We start from the raw sequence: 22,901 nt of genomic DNA on the forward strand, positions 1-22,901 counted from the left end.
AGCGGCAGTGCCCGGCCTTGACCTGCCTCCCACTCACTCCTATTCCAGACCCGAGGACACAGGTCCCCACGGGTCATGTCCCCAGGCAGCTATGGACAGGCTGGAAGTTCTCCTCACAGACAGGCTGCCCCAGGACCTCTCAGAAACCCTCGGCGGGGAGGGCGCCGGAGGTCATCCTCCAGGGCTCGCGGTCACTGGGGCAGCTTGTGGAACACACAGCTTCCCAGGCCAGCTTGCCCCAAACTGCTGATTCATAATTGCAGGGGCCCAGGAATACAGGGCAGAGCAAATACAGGTTTACAGTCGTTCACGTGGAAAACAGCACAATATTAATAAATAACAATAGAAGAATAAACTCTCTGCTTTGATGACTCATGACTCTAAACCTACAATTGCCCACCCTGTACACCTAAGCACACCCTGGAAATTCTGATGTGGTGTGTTTGGGACCCTCCGATTCCTCACCTCTCAAACAGTACCGAATGGCTTCTGAAACACGTGGCGCTCCTGCTTCTGCCTGCGTAACTCCAGGGTTGGGGAGCTCAGTGCATCCTCAGGAGGGCAGGGAAGTAGAATGTGGGGCAGGTCTTATTTAGAAAGTTCTTCCTATGCAGACACAGAATTTGGCTCCTGGTAACCTGTTCCCATGCCTATCCTTGGGTTCTGAGCACAACAGATCCAAATCTATCAGGGCCCCTAGGGCTGGGGAAAGTGGAGGACGGGAAGGTAAGGGATACGGTGCAGGTGGCTGGGACGGCCAGAGAGAAGCTGAGAGCAGGGAGGCAGCCACTGGGGCTTCTCTGCCGTCACCCAAGGGAAAGTAAGGGGCTTCTCCTACTGGTTTCACCCTCAGATCATGGATGTTAGCCTGGTCCACGCCCTAGTTTAACAGCCATTGGAACTGAAGCCAGCAGAGGGACAGTGACAGTTCCAGAATCCCACCAACCAGCTGTTAGCACAGTCAGGACTACAGCCCAGGTGTCTTGACCTCTAGTCTCCCTCTTCCCACGATACAACACAGGAGCTCTACTGCTCACCTTGGCAAGATTCTGTTGAAACCCACCTCCTCCTCCAGGAAGCCTGCTGAGATTTCTCTGATCACTGGCAACCCCTCAGCACTGATGCACCACAGGATCTACAGTGCTCCCCTGTGTCTCTAGTGTGCATTCTCACTCTGTTCAAAACTGCAAGGCCCCTGCCACAAATCACGCTTCTCAAGGGCAGAAGCCTGGGGTTTCCAGGGTAACCTCAGTGCAAACAGGAGGCCCTGGCCTCAACTCCAGGCCAGGGGTCAGCAGGTCCTTTGCTGGTACCCAAGTTGGGGGCTGAGTCAGACAGTAAGTTCTAGCTCAGGTGACCACACCAGGCAAGGACTGGCCAGTGCCAAGCCATCTCAGGTCAGGAGTGGCCCAGCCTCCACCCAGCTGACACCATATCCCCACTGGCCACACTGAGCATCCTCGATCGAGTATCAGGCCAGCAAAGTGACCCAGGGATATTTACACGTGAGCAAGTAAACCATGCGGCCTTCGTCCAAGGACTGTGTGTCCTTGCAGCTGGCCCCTCTCGGTGCACCCTTTCCTCATCAGATGGGCACTTTATCCTGCCTTTCTTCTGTTTTTATTAGATAAGAGGGCTGTGTCCAGAGAGGTTAAGTGACATGTCCAAAGAAACCCAGCAATCTGGGAGCAGAGCCGGGGCTGAGCCGAAGGTCTCTTGCCGCTAGTTTGGCTCCCATCCTTGCCCATCCCTCTGGCCTCCCGTGTCTCCGTGCAGTGAGAGCCTGGCACAGGGCCAAGCCCACAGCAGACACTCAATAAATATTTGTTAAACAAATGAATGATGGAAGCGGCTCTCTCCTTGGAGGCAAAGGCCTTGGAGAATCCCAGGAGATTCCAACAGGGTGGTGTTGGAGGTCATACCTCCTGGCAAGGGAGAGAAGAAGGCTGGCCCCCGCCCAGGGCTGAGGAGGAGGACTGTGACCTCTTGTCCTCTTGCCATCGCTGCTGCCTGCTGCCCTGTGAGGGAAGGCAGGGGGCAGCCATGCCTGTCAGGATGGCAGCTGAGCAATGGGTCCAAGGCTCATTAACTCCGAGCCGTGCCCTTGGTTTCCGAGCCCGGGCCTGTAGTGCAGGCTGGCACGTAGAGACCCTTAATTAAATTAGGGAGGCTTCCAAATGAGAGGGGGCCCGGAGCCAAGCTGCAGTCCCAGGCACGCCGGCCACAGCTCAGGGCACCATACCCCATGCTGGGGGCCGTGGGCTCTCCCTGATTATATCCTGCCCCACCAGGGGCTGGGCGTGGGAGCCTCTGTTATGTCCCCACCTGCACACTTGTCCTCCCCTCCCTCTGTCTGGCATAAGCATAGGACCCTTGGCTCACAGCTGAGCAAGAAGGGCCAGAAACAGGAACTTGAGGGGCATGAAACAAGGTCTCCTCGTCCTTGAGGGAATCCGAGGCTGTGCTGGGAGTCAGGAGGCACATCTAAGCTGTGTGACGTTGGGCAAGTCACTCTACCACTCTGAGCCTCAGCTTTCTCATCTGTAAACGGAACAGATATTTTCTAAAGACTCTTCCAGTTTTCCTGATCCAACACAAAGGGGCTTGAACTGAAATGCCGCGGTGCCAACCTGCTTCCCTCCATCTCCCATCATCCCCACCTCAGCCCCTCGCTGCTGCCCCAACCAGAGCCCTGAAGTCAGGGCTGAGGGACGTCCAGTTGGAAGCTCTATACCCACCACCTTCAAGGTCTCTGAATCGCTAACTGTCAGCCCAGAAGACTGCCACCAGCCACTGGGGAGAGGGACAACAGGCAATGAGAATCCTGGTGCCGTGTGAGCCAGCAGCCAATTTATTAACGAACCGTTTGTAATGCGATAATTTGTACTTCTCAATTACCAGCAATGCCTGGTTTTACACGCATGCACTCATGCAAACACGCTCGGAGTACACAGACCACCCAAAGGAGCCAAGGGCCAGGGGGACAGCAGGCGATCACAGGACCAGGGCAAGTCCCTTCCTGGAACATCAGGAAGGCCTGGGGCTGCCAACCCACCTGCCCACAGCCCCCACTGGCTCTGACCAGAAGAAAAGAGGGCACAACGCCGGTCCCTCCTAACCTCTGTCTTGTCCCTGATTCCAGCTGGAGCTGTGGGGCTGGCCCTCTCTTAGGCATGAGACTCCCACCAACCCACTCTCTTAGACCAGCAGATGGGCCCATACCCTCAGAGGTGCCACCCTCAGAGGTGTTCAACCTGCCCAGGCAGATGCCGGAGCTGAGGTGTGGGCAGAAGAGGAAGGGTGGACATGCCCTTGCCCCAGCTGACTCTTCACCCCATTCCCAGCAGCAGGTCCCCAATGTGCCCCAAGTGTGACCCAGCGGCTCCTACCTCAGGGATGCGGACACTGTAGGGCTGATTGTGAAATGTGGGCGCATTGTCATTCACGTCCCCGACCTGGATGTTCACCTTCCGCGTGATCACCTGGCAAGAGAAGGGAGGGAGGTCAGTGTTGGCTTTGACCTCTAGCTTCTTTCCACCCAAGGAGCCCAGAACAATCCTCTCAGGGCAGCAGGGGCTTCCGGGGATACTCACCCCCTGGTGGTCACTGACAGAGAACTCCACCGTGAACTCAGATTTGGTCTGAAAGAAAGGAAAGGGAGGGGGAGGGGAGTTAGAAAGGTGTGCTGAGCTCCTGAGCCCTGGTGGGACTGGTCTGGGACTGGGTACCCAAAGGCTTCCCTAAAAAACAAGCATTGCCCCTTGGGTTGGGGAAGTAGGTTCAGAATAGGGATTCTTCCCACAAAAGAGCAACAGACTGGAAGTCAAGAGTCGGGTTCTAATGTGGACTCTGCCTTTTAATTGCTGTGTGATCTTGAACAAGTCACTAGACACTTCTGTGGCCACTTCCTCAAATGTAAGGAGAAAGGGGGCTGGGGGTTTTGTCCAAGCTCTTACCTTAATTTGCTAAGGGCTACAGAGTCATCCACTTCTGCGTCCTTTAGGGGGACATTTGTTGGGGCAGGAGTAGACTTATATACCCCATGGAGCCCCCATTCTACAGGGGATGAACCCAGGATCACTGTCCCTCTTGCCTACCCAATGTTGCCCTTCACTTGGAGACACCCCCAACCCCATTCCAACCCCAAGTCCAGACATCAGCGCTGCCCCTTGAAGAGGGACCCCATTCAGGCAGGAAGATGCTGCTTCAGGGTCAGGATGGGGCCTCAGAGGAACACCCCTAAGAGGTGATGACCCATCCTCCCCCAGGGTCTGTTCCTGCCCTCCAGGACAGGCCTGAGGCAGGGGTCTGGGCAGGGCATACCTCTCTGTCCAGTGGCTGCCGGAGCCACACCACTCCTGTGTCAGGCTCCACAGCAAAGAAGCGGGAGGCCTCCTCACCAGACACGCCAAACACCAGCGGGTCATTGTCCATGTCTCGGGCCAGCAACTGGGTCACAGAGGAACCTGGAGTGTCCAAGGGAGAAAGCAGAAGGCACAAAGAGGAGGTCAGTCCGTTCCTCACACCTTGCTCAGGTCGCTGAATCCCAGTAGGAGCAGCCGCCCAAGAGATCCCCGGCAGGACACTGACTACTGCAAGCCGTCATGTGTCCTGGGCTCTGACCCAGGCTCCCCTGGCCACAGGTCACAGTGTGTACATGCCTATAACAGGAAAACAGCATTTGCCATGTTCTGGGTGTGTCACGGAAAGCTGTGACTTCTGCCTGCCCCCCTCCCTTCTAATTTTAATTTGGAGGCTCCCTTCTCCAAGTGGCTCAGATGAGAACAGGGGCCCAAATTCCCTATTCTAATGTGCCAAGATGGGCACATAACTCAGCCCTAGCCAATCAGAGCATTCCATCTTCCTGGTCACAATGATTGGCTCAGGGATAAGCATGTGACCCCAGCTAGCCAATCAAAGCTAACCCTGGGACTTGTGCTGGAACTACTGAGAAAGAGGAGCTTTCCTGCCACTGGGGTTGCTAAAGTGGCCCTGCTGGCAGCCGTCTTTGGCACCACACAGGAAGAGCCTACTTGAGAAAAAGGCCAACAAGGAGGAAAACAGAGGCAAATTGTGCATGGAGAGAGATTCCTGATGGTGCGAGGGTCTCAGCCAGCGGTGCCTGATATTAGCTCCATCCTTGGGACTTCTCAGCTATATGAACTAATAAATCCCCTCTCCCCGAGCACACACACACCTTTTTTTTTTTTGAGGGTCTCAGCCAGCGGTGCCTGATATTAGCTCATCCTTGGGACTTCTCAGCTGTATGAACTAATAACTCCCCTCTCCCCGAGCACACACACACCTTTTTTTTTTTCTGCCTGAGTCAATTGAGCTGGATTTTAGTCTTTTGCAAATGGAAGCAACCTTTCTAATTCAGGATATTTTGCAAAACCTGCCATTCATTCGACAGTGACTAGGTGCTGGCCTGTGGTAAGCACTGGATACACAGAGGTTAGTTCCCAGCCTCCAGGAACTCCTGTCTAGCACTGGGTGGCAAGATCTAGTTCTTGTTCCCAAGAAAAGGATCGAGTGTCACCCTTCACCAGGAAACGAAGCCTGAGCCAGAGTTCACTGTGAGCACCAGGATCCTGGCCTACAGGCTGCCTAAGCAGTCCCAGTGCAAGGTATCATCTCCGGGGGTTACAGCCCCTTCCCCCACCCCCAACGGGCAGCCTTCGATAGGCTGAGCCACCACCCTGGTGTGTCCAGGACGGAGGCAGAGCACATACTAAACCCAGGAGGTCCCAAGCAACTGGATCATCTGGTCATCTTAGCTTCAGGAGGTCCGCATACCTCCAGGAAGCATGCAAACTGTTAGGAGTCTGCAGAACGACAGTGTCATTTCGTGCAGAGACGGTCTATAGCAGCGGTTCTCAACCTGTGGGTCGCGACCCCTTTGGGGGTCGAACGACCCTTTCACAGGGGTCACCTAAGACCATCGGAAAACACATATATAATTACATATTGTTTTTGTGATTAATCACTATGCTTTAATTATGTTCAATTTGTAACAATGAAAATACATCCTGCATATCAGATATTTACATTACAATTCATAACAGTAGCAAAATTACAGTTATGAAGTAGCAACGAAAATAATTTTATGGTTGGGGGTCACCACAACATGAGGAACTGTATTAAAAGGTTGCGGCATTAAGAAGATTGAGAACCACTGGTCTATAGTCTTCATCTGACTCTCAAAGGACTGATTAAATTAGAACCATGGCCTTGGGCAAATCATTTCTTTCAAAGTTTCAGTTTACCCTATAAAATGGGATAGACACTTTCCTGCAAATACTGACTCTCATATTTATTGAGTAGCTGATGATCAAGCTAAAAAGTAAGGAGGGATTCCAAACTCTGGGAATGTTATCTAGAAAAGAACACGAATGAGCTTTTCTAGGCGAACTTTGAAAAGGACAGTTCCAACATGACAATGATAGCTAACATTTCTGAACACTAACCATACTCCAGACACTGGGCTAAAGGATTTCCGTGTACTATATAATTCAGACCTTACTATTACTCTCCCCATTTAACTGGTAAGGTAACAAGGAGTAATTAAGTAATTTACAACAACCACAAAGTTACGAACGGCAGAGCTGGAATCAAAGCCTGGGCACTCAGGCCGAGTCCACATTTGTTACCACAACTTTACACTTCACAACACTAGGTCTGTGAACTGAAGATTCAGGACTTCCAGACGTGACCCTATCAGACCCCTCACTCAGGGGTGGGGAGCACCCAGCCTATGGGCCATATAAGGCCCTCGAAATCATTTGCTCTGGCCCTACCAAGGCAACTACAGGCGGGACTCAAAGTTCAACAAATCTAGAAGCTTTTTTTCATAGCAACATAAATTTATATTAAGTGAATTACATTAAGCAAATGATGTTATAAATATCCATATGGTCCTTGGCAGAAAAAAGGTTCCCCACCCCTGCCTTAACTGGAAGCCCAGCACTTGAAAAAAGAAGATATGGGGCAACCATTGGACTGTCATGATATGCCAGACACAGTGCCAGGCCCATTCACAATTCCTCCCAGCAGCTCTGTTTGGTAGTCATCACTATACCCATTCTACAGATTAGGAACTTGAGGCCCAGAGAGGCAAAACCGTCTCTCCATGGTCACATAGCAGGGCAGGACATGGCAGCATCCAAGGTGATGTCAGGAGGTGAGAAGCAGGTGATGCTGGGAGGAGGTGAGAAGTGGGAGAAGGAGGAATGAAATCAGGGAACAGAGTTGAAACAACCTGAGAGACTTTTGGGGGAACCCAATCTTCCCATTTTAAAGATGGAGTAGCTAAATGTATTTAGCAGTTTTCCTAAAGTACGATGATGAGCAACAGAGTCAGGACCCAAACCCAAGTTTCCAGACTTTCAGACTCCTGGTACAGTGGCTCTTTCTAGATGAGGAAGGAGCGGGTATGTGAAGTCACAGAGAAACCAAGCACATCTTCCCAAAGCATCTGTGCTGCTCGGTGACAAGCAGCTATTTTACACTAAAGCAAACGGGAATATATTGGGAACACAATGTGACACTTAATTTATTTCTAAAGACACAACCTAAAACTGAAAAAGACTTTTCAATCTCCCCCAGACTTCCAGGGATACACATTTCCTCTTCATCACCCTCAAGGGTCCTTCAGTGGCAAAGTTTGTGGAACACTGAGTTACTTCCCGATGCCTTGGGGAAATCTACATGAGGAAACTGAGGCCCATTAGGGCCCTGCTTATCCACAGTACACAACCAAGCCATGGCTGCCCCCTTGGACTAAACACCTCACCTGCCAACCTCCTTCAGGGCTCAGCCCAGGAGGTGTATGGCACCAAGCTCCGGCCAGCCAATGGGGTTCTGGGAAAGCCACACTGGCCCTCCAGCCAAGATCGCACTACTCGGCCCAATACCCCAAATGGCTCTCTGAGGCCCGAAGCTCAGGCCCTCCCAAGAAAGGGGGGTGGGGGACTGGGCAGGACAGATATGGGGCCATCAGCTGCTGTCACCCACCCTGTAATTTCCTGGACTTTTATCCATTTTCCCCTCAATTATGTGCTGCTCAAAATGGTCCTTTTCAGTTTCTCCACAGCTCGTGCCTGCTCACGCCTTCTTTGTGTCCCAGGTAATTACTAGTGACCTTTTCTAAGTGTACTAATTAAAGGTACCGATTTAATATTATATTTAAGACAAGACGCCCTGCAATTTTCCAGCTGGGCACATCTCCCCTGCCAGCGCTGTTCTGCCACTCTGCAGACGCTGGGCATAGCTCTGTCTCCAGGACGGAGGCCTTGTTTCCACCAGGGCAGCTTCCAGCAACCTCTGTTGTACCATTCCTACAGAAACGAGGCCAAGATGAGGGGCCCAACTGCAGCCCAAGGCACAGAGAAGCAGCCACTCCGGAGACCCCTCCCTGACCATGTGACCTGGAGTACATATGCCACTCTGGGGTTGTTTCCCACTTGAGAAACAGGCAGTGTACCCTGCAACCCAGGCTGGGCAGCGCCTAGAGTTCGTTTGTTCCTTCCTTTCTTGTTGTGGTAAAATACATATAAATGTAGCATTTAAGTCATGTAAACTGTATAATTCACAATGTGTTTCCAGAATATTTTCATCAGCCCAAAAGGAAACCCCCTACCCATTAAGCAGACACTCCCCCATCCTCCTCGCCTAGCCCGTGGCAACCACTAACCCTCTGTCTGCCTATGGATCAGCCTGGTTTGGATATTTTGAATCATATGTGGTCTTTGTGTCCGGCTTCTTTCACTCAGCATATGTTTCCAAGGTTCATCCATGTTGTAGCATGTATGAGTACTTGCTCCCTTTTCATGGCTCTATGGATATACCACATTTTGTTTATCCCTTCATCAGCGGATGGACATTCGGGCTGTTTCCACCTTTTGGGTATTGTGCACAGTGCTGCTATAAACATCTGTGGACGAGGTTTTATTGGAACACTTGCTGTCAGTTCTTTTGGGTATCAACCTGGGAGTGGAATTGCAGAGTTTTATGGTAATTCTACATTTAACTTATTGAGAAACCACCAAATTGTTTTCCACAGCAGTTGCCCCATTTACATTTCTACCAGTAATAGATGAGGCCGTATGAGGATAATCAGCGATTTGCAGGGGCACGGTGCCCCCTGCATGGGGAGAGATGGGAGCTGGACAGCACCGCAGAGCGGGTGCTGTTGGCACCACGCCCATCATGCCTTGCATAACCATGATCACACACACCTGCCCAATCTCCCACTGCCGGCCTGGGGCTCTCACCATCGCAACTGCCCCACGCATCCACAGGACAGACCAGAAATACCAGGGAACTATCCCTGGGGGCAGCACTTAAGGAATGACTGACGAAGACTGTGGATAAACGCCCCCCCCACTCCCTCACCTCTCAGGGGTTGGCTCAGAGGGGGCCTGCGGCTCTCACCATCACAACTGCTCCACGCATCCACAGGACAGACCAGAAGTGCCAGGGAACTGTCCCTGGGGGCAGCACTTAAGGAATGACCAACGAAGACTGTGGATAAACGCCCCCCACTCCCTCACCTCTCAGGGGTTGGCTCAGAGGTCGTGTTCTACGCCGGCTCTTAGTGACCCCAATGGGACTCAGCTCCAGTTCTCACTCTGGTGACGCGGTTGATATGCATCTGTATGGCTCCCTCCCCTTCCTTTCTCAGGTCCTCACTCCCCACCTGTGTTTCCTGGAATTCTCTCCCCAATAAACTCTTTGTACTTGGGTCCTCATCACAAGGTCTGCTTCTGGGGGAACCCACATGAGACGCTCCCTAAGACCTTGGCATCAGACTCATCCAGGGAGCTTGTTACAATACAGATTCCCAGTCCCCACTGACCCAGTTGGCCGGTGGAGGGGAGCCCAGAATGTTAACTTATAAACAGTAGTCCCTACTCTCCCTGCAAGAAACTCTGATATAAGCCAGGTTTGGAAGTCCTGAAACTTGTTTATGACAGAATAATATTCAAATATTTAACAACAGGCACAGTACAGGCATCAAACAATCAGAGGGCGCTGGCCGTAAACAACTGGACAGGTGAGAACTGCCTGTACGGCAGCCTAGTTTATGGCTCACATTTTAGATGCAAAGGAAAGCTCCTCGGGCCTCGGGATGATTTAAAAGCTCAGCCTTAGGGCTCTTGGCTCAATAGGGCTGCAGGAGGGCTCGCTGCTTTTCGCCTCCCTGCCCTCACAGGGAAGGGCTACCCAGTGCGGCCAGCTAGCCTTCCGCTGTGTGCCAAGCCAGGCCAGGCTGGCCCCAGCCTAACCTCATGGGTGGAAAGTGGAACTTTAAAGAACTGAAATCGGCCCTAACAGGTTTGGCTCAGTGGATAGAGCGTCAGCCTGCGGACTGAAGGGTCCCAGGTTCAATTCCGGTCAAGGGCATGTACCTTGGTTGTGGGCACATCCCCAGTAGGGGGCATGCAGGAGGCAGCTGATTGATGTTTCTAACTCTCTATCCCTCTCCCTCTCTGTAAAAAAATCAAGAAAATATATTTTAAAAAATAAAGAACTGAAATTGCTGTACACCCATGTTCACAGCAGCATTACTCACAATAGCCAAAAGGTGAAAGTAACCCAAGTGCCCCTGGATGATGGAATGAATAACCAGAATGTGGTATGTGCATGCAGTGGAATATTACTCAGCCTAAACAAGGAAGGAAATCCTGACACGTGCTCCAACATGGATGAACCTTTCACATGCTGCTAAGTGAAATAAGTGAGTCACAAAAAGACAAATACTGCATGATTCCACCTCCCTGGAATTCAGAGAGACAGGAAATAGAAGGGCAGTTGCCAGGGGCTCAGGAAAGTGGCAACAGGAGTTGTTTTATGGGCACAGAATTTCAGTTTTGCAAGATGAAAAGTTTTGGAGGCTGGTTGCACAACAATGTGAATATACTTAACACGAATGAACCGCACGTTTAAAAATGGTTACAATGGTAAATTTTATGTTATGTGTATTTTACAATTAAAAAATCAAAAGTTGCCTGGCCAGTGTGGCTCAGTGGTTGAGCGTTGACCTATGAACCAGGAGGTCAAGGTTCACTCCCCAGTTGGGGCATATGCCTGGGTTTGGGGCTCGATTCCCAGTAGGGAGCGTGCAGGAGGCAGCCAATCAATGATTCTCTCTCATTGATGTTTTGATCTCTCTCTCCCTCTCCCTTCCTCACTGAAATCAATAAAAATATATTAAAGACAGAAAACAAAAAAAACCTTAAATCATGTCCAAAGTCCTAGCCCAGGACCACACACACCTCCCACTGGCTCTCCTACAGGCTCCCCAGGCTTACCTTTCTCAGCCCCATGGCCTTCTTTCTGTTCCTGAACAGTTGGCGGCTGCCTCGGGGCCTTTGCCCTGGCTGTGCTAAGAATGCTCCAACCTGTGGTCACTACATGCTGCTCCCTATTCCTCTCTCAGACCAAGAATGGCCATCTCAGAGAGGCTTTCCTCCTACACTGAATCACACGGAATCTATCTGAAGAGGCATCTGTCTCTCTGTGCCCCACACCCTGAGGTACTGTCTTCACAGCCCTCCCTTCCCTGGACTGATCTTGTTTATTCACATGATTTGCTGACTGCCTCTCTCAAGACCTTGGGGCAGCAGCCTGGCCCGTCATGTTCCCTATTGACTAGGTGTATCGCTAAGCTAACCTAGGGGCTGGCATCCCTGAAGCACCCACACAGAGTCAGTGGGGAAATGAATGAATCCTGCCAACTGCCTGGAGGTGTTAGAAGAAGACAGCCTCCAAAAGTCATGAAACTCTCTGAGCCGCGACGAGAGGAGAGAGTATAGCAAGTTAATTCTTAATTATGTACACTAATGGACAGGAAAAAGCCTGGCTAATCAAAGCCTAATAATGCCCGAGCAGGAGCACTTGGCTTCGGATGCAGGCGGAATAATAGCTGGGCACTGGCTGAGCCCCAGTCTCTAAGGAACTGGCCCCGCACCCCCTCAGGAGGCCCACTAGCCCAGCCTGGGACAGTATACCCTGTCCTGGAGTCCAGAGGCTCAGGGTGGAAAGGGATCTGCTCAGGGGGCTGCAAATGCTCCTGAGAGGTGAGGATTGGCAACGTGTCCCTCCCATGGTGGCCTCAGTCCCTGAGCAGCAGGCTACATCCATCTTCCAGGCAAGGGGTGGACAATCACAGCTTCCCCTGCAACCCTGCTGGGCCCACGCTGATCGCCGAGATGACCGTTATTACTATTATTGTTGTTATTTGCTGGGATTGCTGCCTCGTGTGCTCCTGGAGAGCTGAATCATTGGCTGCTAGACGAGGGGTGGGCCAAAACTCAGGCAGGGCAGTAGCAGGCTGCAAGGCTTGCTACTTTTTCTGGGTGGGGGAAGGCTGAAAGCTGTGTTTGTTCCCCAAACACAAAGAGGGTGCTACAGAATGAAGAAAGGGTCAGGAGAATCCACCATGCCTACTCCTTGCAGAAACATCTTCTTAGAGCAGACCTCTGGTCATGCCACACCCCCTTAGGCCCTCCCACTCCCCCACGGTTCCCACAGAATTAAAACCCAATTCCTTACCATGATGGCCAATGCTGCTCCTGCCTGACCTCCCTCGGCTCCCTGGCCAGTCACGTTCTCACGGCAGCCCTGGGCTCAGCCAGCCAGACTGCTCTCAGCCCTCCAGCACACCACAGCGTCTACACCTGCGCTGCTGCTGCTCCTTCAGCCTCAAAGACCCTTCCTCCTCTCACTGCCTCGCAAATCCCAGTCATCCTCAAACGCCACCTCGGTCACACAGTCCTCTCTTCTCTGTGCTCCCTGATCCGTTGTTTGTACCTCTGCACAGCAGGGAGAGACCATCACCCCTGGAAGGTGGAGACTGCCGTTCTGGGACATGCCTGGCAAATCTTCCCAGCCCTCTAGGATTAACGACTGCACCTCTCTTGAGGCCAACCAGCTGGTAGGTCATGCCTTGCCCATGCAGACATTACTAATCAATCACAGCTCCCCTTTCTGTTGATTATCAGACCTATATCCCACCTCAGAATCCTTCACAGCACTGGGTTCCATGCAGTCACGACTAATCAATCCTAACAGGCATGTGAGAACAAACTTTCTGCAGGGTGACCTAAAAGGACTTCACATCAGCCCTGATTTGCTTCCCTTCCTACCCAGGGGCCAAGGATCTAGGGCCAAGCTCTGCCCCTGTCAGGCTCAGGGTATTTCAGAGGGAGAGAGTCAGGCTTGAAGTCGACAGGCAAGCTCAGAAATAGGGACTGGTTATGGCTAAAGAGAGAACCAAAAAGTAAAGCTCCTTCTCATTTTGCAGAGGGAGGGTCAGAGGTCCTGGCTGGGAGATGGCTGCTGGGAGATGGGGCTGCTCATTGGTGAGTTGAGCCAAGGGGTAGCAGATGGCAGGCCTCAACCCCAACCCCAGATTACAGGTCAGGGGTTATGACCAGGTCTTTCTGAGACTAACCACTCCGGCTCCCCAATGGCATCAGGCCTTCTGCATGTCCCCCACCCCCATCTGGAGGGAAACCCACCCTCCTCCTCCTGGTCCGGAGGGGCCTGGCTGCTCTGGCCTGGTCTCTGCCAGAGCCAGGCGCTCCTGCCCTCCCCTCTCCCCGGGGATGAGCCCCCGGAGCCTGGGCCGGCCTTGGAGCCTGCATCTCATTTGTCTCTCCTCTGGGATAAGACAGGCCAGTTAAGTGCCTTGATTCCTGGGAATAATCTCATTTGTCTTAGGTTCCCGCTTCCCGCTCTCCTGCCTTCAGTCAGGCTCCTTCCCTCTAGTTACCCTGGATCTTGAACTTGATCTGACCTCAGGGGAACTTTTTTCCTGGTGTCTTAGACCCTGCCTACATGCACCTAGAGCAGTGGTTCTCAACCTTCTGGCCCATCACTGCCAAGGGCTGCCGAGCCTGGTAGCAGACACCAATGTGCTCTAAGCCCCTATAACCTAAGGCATCACAGAGAGGTTAAGCTACTTGCCTGAAGTCACACAGTAGCACATGGCAGGGCAGAGGTTGTTCAGTGACCTTCCCATGTGACAGTCCCTCATGTTGTGACCCAACCATAAAATTATTTTCGTTGCTACTTCATAACTGTAATGTTGTTACTGTTATGAATTGTAATGTAAACATCTGATATGCAGGATGGTCTTAGGCGACCCCTGTGAAAGGGTCGTTCGACCGCCAAAGGGGTCGCGCGACCCACAGGTTGAGAACCCCTGACCTAGAGGAAGCCAGAGTGAAATCTCGCCCTGACCCCTATTTCCTGAGACGCAGGTGGCCTCCCTGCCCTGCACTGACAACACCCTCATCAGAAAACCCTGGCCCTGGATAAAGGGAGCTGTCTGTCTCCAAAACTGAAGGCCACCTGCACGCCCTCGCTCCTGCAGCTCAGTCCACCGGAGGAGACACATGACCGAAAGGAAAGGAGACTAGCATTCGCTAAGCACCTGTGGGCGTTCAGAGCAAGGCGACCAAAGATGCGCTTCTGTGCTGTGCGGACTGCTTTGAGCTAAAGGCAATTTCTGCTCCAGGCTCAAGAGAACCTGAAGGGCTACCTAGAAGAACCTGAATTAGGGGCCTGGACCATCTAAGAGATGATCAGATAATCTTCTGACCCACCTCTATGGCAGGGGAAACGTCTATTTACCAAACGTCTGCTCTTCTTCTCATCCTGCAAGGACCCTCTGAACCCCAAGGCGCATTCCCTCATCCCAGCTCAGGATGTCTTATACACCTACATCCCTCTTTCTATCTCTGAACCTCTCCTGCCCGTGGGGTCTCTGCTTCTCTCATGGACGCGGAGTTCCCATAATAATGTTTTAAATGTGGTGATTTTCTCTTGCCCATCTGTCTCATGTGTATTTGAACCTTGAGGGTAGAGGAAAGTTTGTTCTGCCCCCACACCAGGCACTATGCTCTATGGATGTCCTTCTCTATCATCTGTTTCTCACAATGGCCTCTGGAGACGGGTGAGTGTCCCCACTATACATGGAGAAAACCAAGACTTGCAGCAATAAAGTGACCTACCCAAGGTCATACAGCTAGGAGGTGGCAGAGCAAGGATTTGAGCCCTTCTGCTAGCCCCACAAAGCTGACCCCCATGAAGACCCCAGGTCCCCCTCCTGTTTGAGGCTGCTCTGGACCCCTGGGTTACTTGGCTGGCCTGAAGGTGAGCACTTTTGAGGCAGGGACTGTAGGGGGGTCCCCTCCATCACCCTGGCTTTCCACAGCCCACTCATCACATGGTGAGTTTCAGCAACATGGTGATTTACTCTTGAGAGTCAGAGAGAGAAGTGGTTGGCTCACCTGGGCACACGGGTGTCAGATGGCCAAGGGGACAAGCTAATTCACCAGAGAAGGAGACACTAAACAGAGGAGGATGACATAAACTCGGAGGCTCTGGTAGTGAGGAATAGAAGCCAATGTTGTTTTAAATTAATAAAGCACAAGAGGAAAAATCAGACATTAAATACCAATATTTGAGGGACCCGGCCCTGAGTCTCAGAAACCTGAAGCTGTCCTGCTTCTGGCACTGCATAGCAAACAAGAGCCATCACTGCCAAGGGCTGCCGAGCCTGGTAGCAGACACCAATGTGCTCTAAGCCCCTATAACCTAAGGCATCACAGAGAGGTTAAGCTACTTGCCTGAAGTCACACAGTAGCACATGGCAGGGCAGAGGTTGTTCAGTGACCTTCCCAATCCCATGCCACCATAACAGTCCTTCATTCACTGGACAAGCTCCCAATCTGCCTCGGGCACTGCTCTGGGCACTGGTGATACAACAACGAACAAAACAGACAGAAGGCCCTCCCTCCTGACGCTCACATTCAGTGGACAGACCTTCACTGCCATACGCCACACACTCTTCCTGGCCTTTCTGGGAAGCATGAGTATGAGCTTGGAGTATGAGCCCGGATGGATGAAGAATGTGTTCCTACTGTTCACCTGGTTCACAGGCTTTGACACCCCAAGTCCCCCATCCCCCCCAGTATGAGCACTCCTCATCCTGGCAGGGAGTTGAGGAATCGGGACACGGAATCAAAAGACCCAAAGAAGCTTCGAGAGGAAGGTGGCCTTGGTGAATTTCCTCTACTAAGGCCGAGAGAAGCAGCCAGGCATAGAACTAACAAGGCTGCCACTGGCTGGCACTCAGCCATGACTGGTGACTACGAGCGTCATTGACCTCTGAGCCTCCCTTTCCCCACTGACACCATGAGGGACTGCTGTCAATGGTAAAGGCACAGAGGTCCTTGGGGAGAATCGCATCCAAGCTTGACAAACAGGTCGTGGTCATGTACCCATGCCAGTCCCAGGTCGTGGTTTTGGGGGCGATGTATGGAGAAGGATGCCGGGGTGCATCCAGGTTCAGCAGGGAAGAGCGCTGTGGTCATAGAGCTGATGGGAGCAGGCGACGGGGAGTGTCTCTGTGCCACACACTCGCATGCTTGATGAGGCCAACAAGCTCATTCCACAAAAGGCAAAGCAGGGCAGGGCGGCTCAGTAACTCACCCACCGTCACCGCTAACAGCTACAGGTGCGAGAGCTGAGACTCGGATTGGTCCTGGCTCCCCAGTATCCTTCCCATTTTTCTTTTTAGAAGCTCCCAGGTGGTGCATATATGAATCAGGTTGAGATTCACTGCTTCAAAGCCATGAACTATACTTTGGAAAATGTTGGGATTTGGAAATGTTGAAACAGGACATTAAGGTCCCATCCAGTTAAAATATCTGTAAGATTATGACTCTGCTGGCCACACACTATGTAGGTGCTATGGAGGAGACAAGGGCATGATGCCTCTGCCTGCCTAGCAGGGCTTTACAATCTGGCTGAGATGCTCCGAAGCCAGGGTCCAGGGAAGACTGCATGCGCTTTCTGCCCAGGCACAGCAACCAGAGCACGCATGGCACGGACAAAGGGGCTCTGGGATGCTCTGTTTGACCTTCCTGAGTCCTTGCAGCAGCTCCCAGGCCCACGGGGGCTGCAGTCCTGTCACAGGGGCCAGGACAGCCAAGTGGTGGTTATCAGATTTAATAACAGTGATAATAGAGGGGTGGGCGTTCTTTTCCCTCCTCCTGAAACTTTTCAATTCATTGAACTGTTCAATTAACTTTACAAAAGGAAATGTGAAAAAATGATGGCAAATTGAACTTGACATTATCATTAAAATAAACAGAGCACTGCAGGCCATTAAAGGCTCACAAAGAGATTATCCAAACACTGGCAGGCACGTGCTGACTCCTTCCAGCTCTGAGGGACCCTGGCACTTTCCTCCTGCCCTGAGCTTGCACCCCCTGCCTGTCACCACTCACATTCCCCCTAGCTCAGTGATGGCGAACCTATGACACGCGTGTCAGAGGTGACACGCGAACTCATTTTTTTTGGTTGATTTTTCTTTGTTAAATAGCATTTAAATATATAAAATAAATATCAAAAATATACATCTTTGTTTTACTATGGTTGCAAATATCAAAAAAATTCTATATGTGACACGGCACCAGAGTTAAGTTAGGGTTTTTCAAAATGCTGACACGCTGAGCTCAAAAGGTTCGCCATCACTGCCCTAGCTCATAAAGAGGCCATGCTAACGTCCCCATCACCACAGCCCCACAGTGTGGACGTGAACGTGTGGGGAGGGCAAGAGCAGCCATAGGAGGCCAGCCTCTGCCAACAGGCTGCCATCTCCAAGACGGCCTTTCCTTCTGCTGCACATGATGGGGTCCCTTAGTCCAGCTAGCGGGTCCAGGCCTGGCTGCCGGTTAGATTCACCTGTGGCATTTTTGAAACCCAGATGCCCAGCTGTACCCCCAGACCAAATACATCAGAGTCTCTGAGGAGGGATGTAAGCATCAGGAATTAAAACAAAAACAAAAACCCCATAAGATTCCCAAGGGCAGCCCAAGTTGATAATCAAGATCTAGATGATCCCTGAGGTCCCCTCAATCTTCCGGACTAATCCAAGAAACGATGATGTAGGAACACCCACAGGTCAGTGGTTCCCAAACTTGTCAGCACCTTGGAATCACCTGGAGCTTTCAACCACCTGTGCCCGCGTCCCACACCCCAAGGTTGTGATGAACTGATCTAGGGTACAGCGAGGCTCTGGAAAGTTCTAAATCCCCAGGTGGTTCCAACGTGCAGGCAAGACTGGCGATGACTGCTCTAGGTGACGTTTTCACTTGACCAACGGGGAAGGCAGCTTCTGATTGAAGATGCACCTTCAGAAGACCCCACACCCTCAAATGGGTGGTGCTCCCAGGCCCACTCGGCTGAGGCCAATAGCACAGGCGGGTCAGGAAAAGGGAAAAAAAATTTGCTCTGTTGGCTCTTCCTATTTCAACATTTCCAAATCCCAACATTTTCAAAAGTATAGTTCATGGCTTTGAAGCAGTGAATCTCAACCTAATTCCTATATGCACCACCTGGGAGCTTCTAAAAAGAAAGATGCTCAGGCCCTACCACCTAAGAATTCTGTCTTGATTCATTGGTCTAGAACAGGGCCCAGACATCGGTGTTTGTTATACAGTTAAGTCTTCACTTAATGTTGTTGAGAGGTTCTGTGACTTTACTGAAATGAACGATAATGAAACCAATTTTACCAAAGGCTAATTGACATAAACACGAGTTAAGCTCCTATGGCATCTCTATCAATGTTAACATGAAACTACACAATGGAATGGTGTTACTGGAGGAGTAATGAAGATGTGCAGCCAAGCTGAGAATCGCTGGGCCAAGGCAGTGGTTCTCAAACTTGAGCCTTCAGCAGAATCCCCAGGAGGGCTTATTCAAAAGGCAGGTTCGCGGGCCCTTCCCAGTTTCCGGTTCAGATGTGCATTTCTAACACGCTCCCAGGTGATACTGGGGCTTCTGAGCTGGGGCCATGACTTTGAGGACCACAGGGTAACAGCGTCTATGGGCCCAGGTCCCAGCCACTTACATTCTTTTCACAAGTAATTTCTACCTTCATGATTGACTTCAGAATCCCACCTCTCCTGTGGCCCCCCCTGTCCCTTCCTTAGCCAGAGCCAGGCCACTTCTTTCCACCTCCCTACAGTGGAAAGGAAGCTAAGGAGCTAAGAAAGGTGAAACCAGAAAAACAGGTGAGAAGACACCCTTCCCTCACCCCTGCTCCCCCGCCCACCTCCCTCCGTGAAGGACCAGAAAAGTCCCTCCGGAAATCACCTCCTCTTTGAGGAGACTCATAATTACCCACAATGATCGCGGCACCATTCATTTCGCCCTAAAATTAATACATCACGTTGAGAATGATATCGCACTAATTTATCACAAGATTTATGAAACTTGCACTTTTTCTAATGAGATTTATGCAAATGACGCTCTTGCCACTGTTTGTGTTTTTAAAAGTTTTGACAGGGAAGTGGGGGTCCAGCCCAGCTGGCGGAGGCCCTGTCCCTACTCTTGAGGGTGAGGGAGCTCCATAGATGCTTTGGTGAGCAAGCCCCCTACCCAAGTGGGAAGCACTTGGCTCATTCCCAGTCCCATCTTTCCCCAGGTACACCCTACCCTTCTTCTATCTGGCCCGTCCTCTCAGGGGCTCACCTGCAGCCTCAGGTGGGAAGGAGGCTCTAGGTCAGCGGTTCTCAACCTGTGGGTCGCGATCCCTTTGGCGGTCAAACGACCCTCTCACAGGGGTCGCCTAAGACCATCCTGCATATCAGATATTTACATTACGATTCATAATAGTAAAAACATTACAGTTATGAAGTAGCAACGAAAATAATTTTATGGTTGGGTCACAACATGAGGAACTGTATTTAAAGGGCCAGAAGGTTGAGAACCACTGCTCTAGATGGTGGGGCTGATTCTCTAGGTGAACATGGGTCTCTCTCATCCAATCAGGGACCTTCCAGGCCTTCAGTCTCGGAGGACAACTGTGGGTGACAGACAATGTGCCGCTAGCCAGGGTATGAGGTAAAAGAGGCGCCAGGATGGGACAGTCAGGTGTTGACCCTGTACTTGCACAGAGTGTCCCCTACAATTCCGTGCCCTGGGCACCTCACTTACCTCATCCTAGTCCCAGCCTTTCCACTACTACCATTTATTGAGCACCTACTGTATAATAGGCACCTGTTAACCATTTCACATGCACAGTCTCACTTAATATCTACCACAAATCTGTGAGGAAGGTCTTCCCACACTCAATGAGGAGACGAAGTCTCAGGGAGGTTTAGCAACTTGCTCAAGATCACACAGCTATGAAGAAGTAGAGTCAGGATTCAAATCAGGACCATCTGACCCTGAAGATAATGTTCTTATATGCAGTACCAGCCCCAAATGATTCACAGGAGGCCTTCTCTCTTCTGGGGGTTAGTAACACCACACATCTCCAAGGGGCACATCCCTCATACTCAGTTCCCAGAACACTGACGAAAAGCAGGAAACCAGCCCCAAGGGACTCTGAGCAACTAAAAGTCCTGATACAAAATCTATGCACTAAATTTCAAGCTCAGTATGAAAAGCAAAGAGATGTAGTCAGGTACTCACTCAGAGCCCTTTACTCTTACTTTACATACAATTTTAATTAGATTGGTTTTCTTTTCAATTCATGGAAGTATCAGGGAGGTACATCTATACTAATAAAAGGGTAATATGCTAATTAGACTAGACATCTTCTGGACATCCTTCCAGAAAAAGCCGCGGTGGTGGAGGCCAAGGCAGAGGTGGTTAGGGGCGACCAGGCCTGCAAGGGAGGGCAGTTGGGGGCGGTGGAGGCTGAGGCAGAGGTGGTTAGGGGTGACCAGGCCTGCAAGGGAGGGCCAGGCCTGCAAGGGTGACCAGGCAGGCAGATAGGTGAGCGGTTAGGACCCAGCAGTCCCATATTATGAGAGGGATGTCTGACTCCATAGGGATCGGTCCTAAACCGGCAGTCGGACATCCCTTGAGGGGTCCCAAAATGGAGAGGGTGCAGGCTGGGCTGAAGGACCCCCCGCCCCGTGCACAAATTTCGTGCACCAGGCCTCTAGTAAATAATAAGAAGAAAGCAATAAACAACCACTTCTTCTGCTCACAAAGGGGAGAGACCAAAACTCTCTGAAAAGTAAGAACTTAAAATAACCCGAGTCCCTTCAGTAGCTCCTGTCAATGACAATGCATCATCATAGAGAGCTCTTCACGGTGATGTGTTCAATGATGTGCCGAGAAAGTGCTAAATGATGAGTCATCTCCATGTAAGAAGGCAGGTACTATATAATAGAGCTGAAGAATATTCCATGCAAGTCATTATAATTAAAAAAAGATTTTGTGCTTAAAGAAATGCTTCCCAAAGTGTATTTCACGAATCATTAATTCCCTTGGAGGCTAACGGTACTCCATGAAAAAGTGTTCTTTGGTCAAAAAGGTCTAGAGAACATTGCATTAAAAAAAAATCGAACAGGCTTCTCTCCTGCAGGACCTCTCGGAGCCTTTGTTCCACTAGCATGCATTGTGGAGCCCTACAAGGGGGTAGAGAAGGTACAGCTTTCCCCAAATTTATTTAGCCAAGAAGCACTTCCTTCCAAGAGCATCTCAAAGGACATTAGTGGTTCAGGAAATAACTGGGGGATACATTGGGCCAGGAACTTTTCTGGATGTTTTTAGTTCAGACATATCTTTTCTTGGGGTGGGTGGAAAGATGGATGAAGGGATGGGTGATGGATGAGAGAATGGGAGGGAAGGTGGGAGGGTGGATGGATAGATGAGCAAATGAACACATGAACAAAGGAACAAATAGCTGAGTAAGCTGTTCTCATCCCAGGAGCATATAAGAACCTCTGATATCAGAGCCTCTGAGATGGAGGGGAGCATCTGAGTACAGAGTCTGAGACCCTTCCTCAAGATGATTCAGCCCCTCCCCCTGCCAAGGGGTGAGCCCCTGCTTCATGAGTGGGGAACCTGGGCCTCCCTAGCTGGGTGTCAGGTGGGCTGCTTTTCATTCAGGCCAAATCCTGAACGCGGGAGATCATGATCATACTAACTCTAAATATGTGCATGATGCCCAGTACTTAGAAAGTACTTTCCTGGCCACTGATTCCGGTCTTCCACTGCCACACCCACACACCAGGGGCTGGCCAGTGGCCTCACACTCTCTTAATGTTGAAGAGACCATGGCTCAGAGCAGTTGAGTGATGAGTTCAGAGTCAAACAGTGTGGGAGTCAGAGACCCAGGTCCCACCCCTGCTCCCAGGTGTGTAACCTTTGCAAGTCGCACTACCTCTGGGCCTTGTTCCTGCCTCAGAAGGTTGTGACATGGGTCAAGTCAGACAACAGAAGAGAAAGCACTTCATACTCCCAGACACCCCAAAGAGGCTTCGGTTCCCCCACAGCAGACCCAACCAAAACATCTCACATGCGGTGTCCTAACTAGTTGCTGATCTGGTCTGACCCTCCCACCTGACTGTGAGCACCCTGAATGCAGACTGTGACTCCCACTCCCTGCTGTGTCCCCAGAGCCTGGCACAGTGCCTGGCACAGGACAGGCCTTCTGTCAGTGTCTACAGAGCAAAGAAGTGATTGAATGAATGACTGAATGAATGAGGTGATGAATCGCTGTTTAGACACCCACTATGGTTCTAGAGCAGGGGTCCTCAAACTACGGCCCGCAGGCCACATGCGGCCCGCCGAAAACATTTATCTGGCTCGCCGGGTGTTTTTGCCGCCGCTGCCTATTGCTTAGCAGCCGACTAGTTTTTTTTTTAAACTATAGTCCGGCCCTCCAACGGTCTGAGGGACAGTGAACTGGCCCCCTGTTTAAAAAGTTTGAGGACCCCTGTTCTAGAGTTTGCAGGAATGTGGTTCTAATAACGCTAAAAGCCATACCAAGGACTCCATCCCTAGGAGTGTCTTGCTGTCTTTGTTTGAGGGGCAGAGAAAAGAGAGCAAGAGCCAGACAGCCTTCCCGATGCCCAGCCTGT

At 51.2% G+C, this 22,901-nt stretch overlaps 1 protein-coding gene across 1 annotated transcript in view; it reads right to left on the reverse strand.

The window, feature by feature from the left end:
• Window positions 1-22,901, reverse strand: part of CDH23 (cadherin-related 23) — a 381,871-nt gene that overhangs the window by 308,800 nt on the left and 50,170 nt on the right. Inside the window, exons 3-5 of the mRNA XM_005882725.2 lie at window positions 4,324-4,466; window positions 3,594-3,641; window positions 3,390-3,482 (exon numbers count right to left, since the gene is read on the reverse strand). Coding sequence (XP_005882787.1) covers window positions 3,390-3,482; window positions 3,594-3,641; window positions 4,324-4,466 — 284 coding nt within the window. The remainder of the gene's footprint in view (window positions 1-3,389; window positions 3,483-3,593; window positions 3,642-4,323; window positions 4,467-22,901) is intronic.

This window comes from Myotis brandtii, unplaced genomic scaffold (assembly GCF_000412655.1).
Source record: "Myotis brandtii unplaced genomic scaffold, ASM41265v1 scaffold735, whole genome shotgun sequence".
Classification (NCBI taxonomy): Eukaryota; Metazoa; Chordata; class Mammalia; order Chiroptera; family Vespertilionidae; genus Myotis; species Myotis brandtii.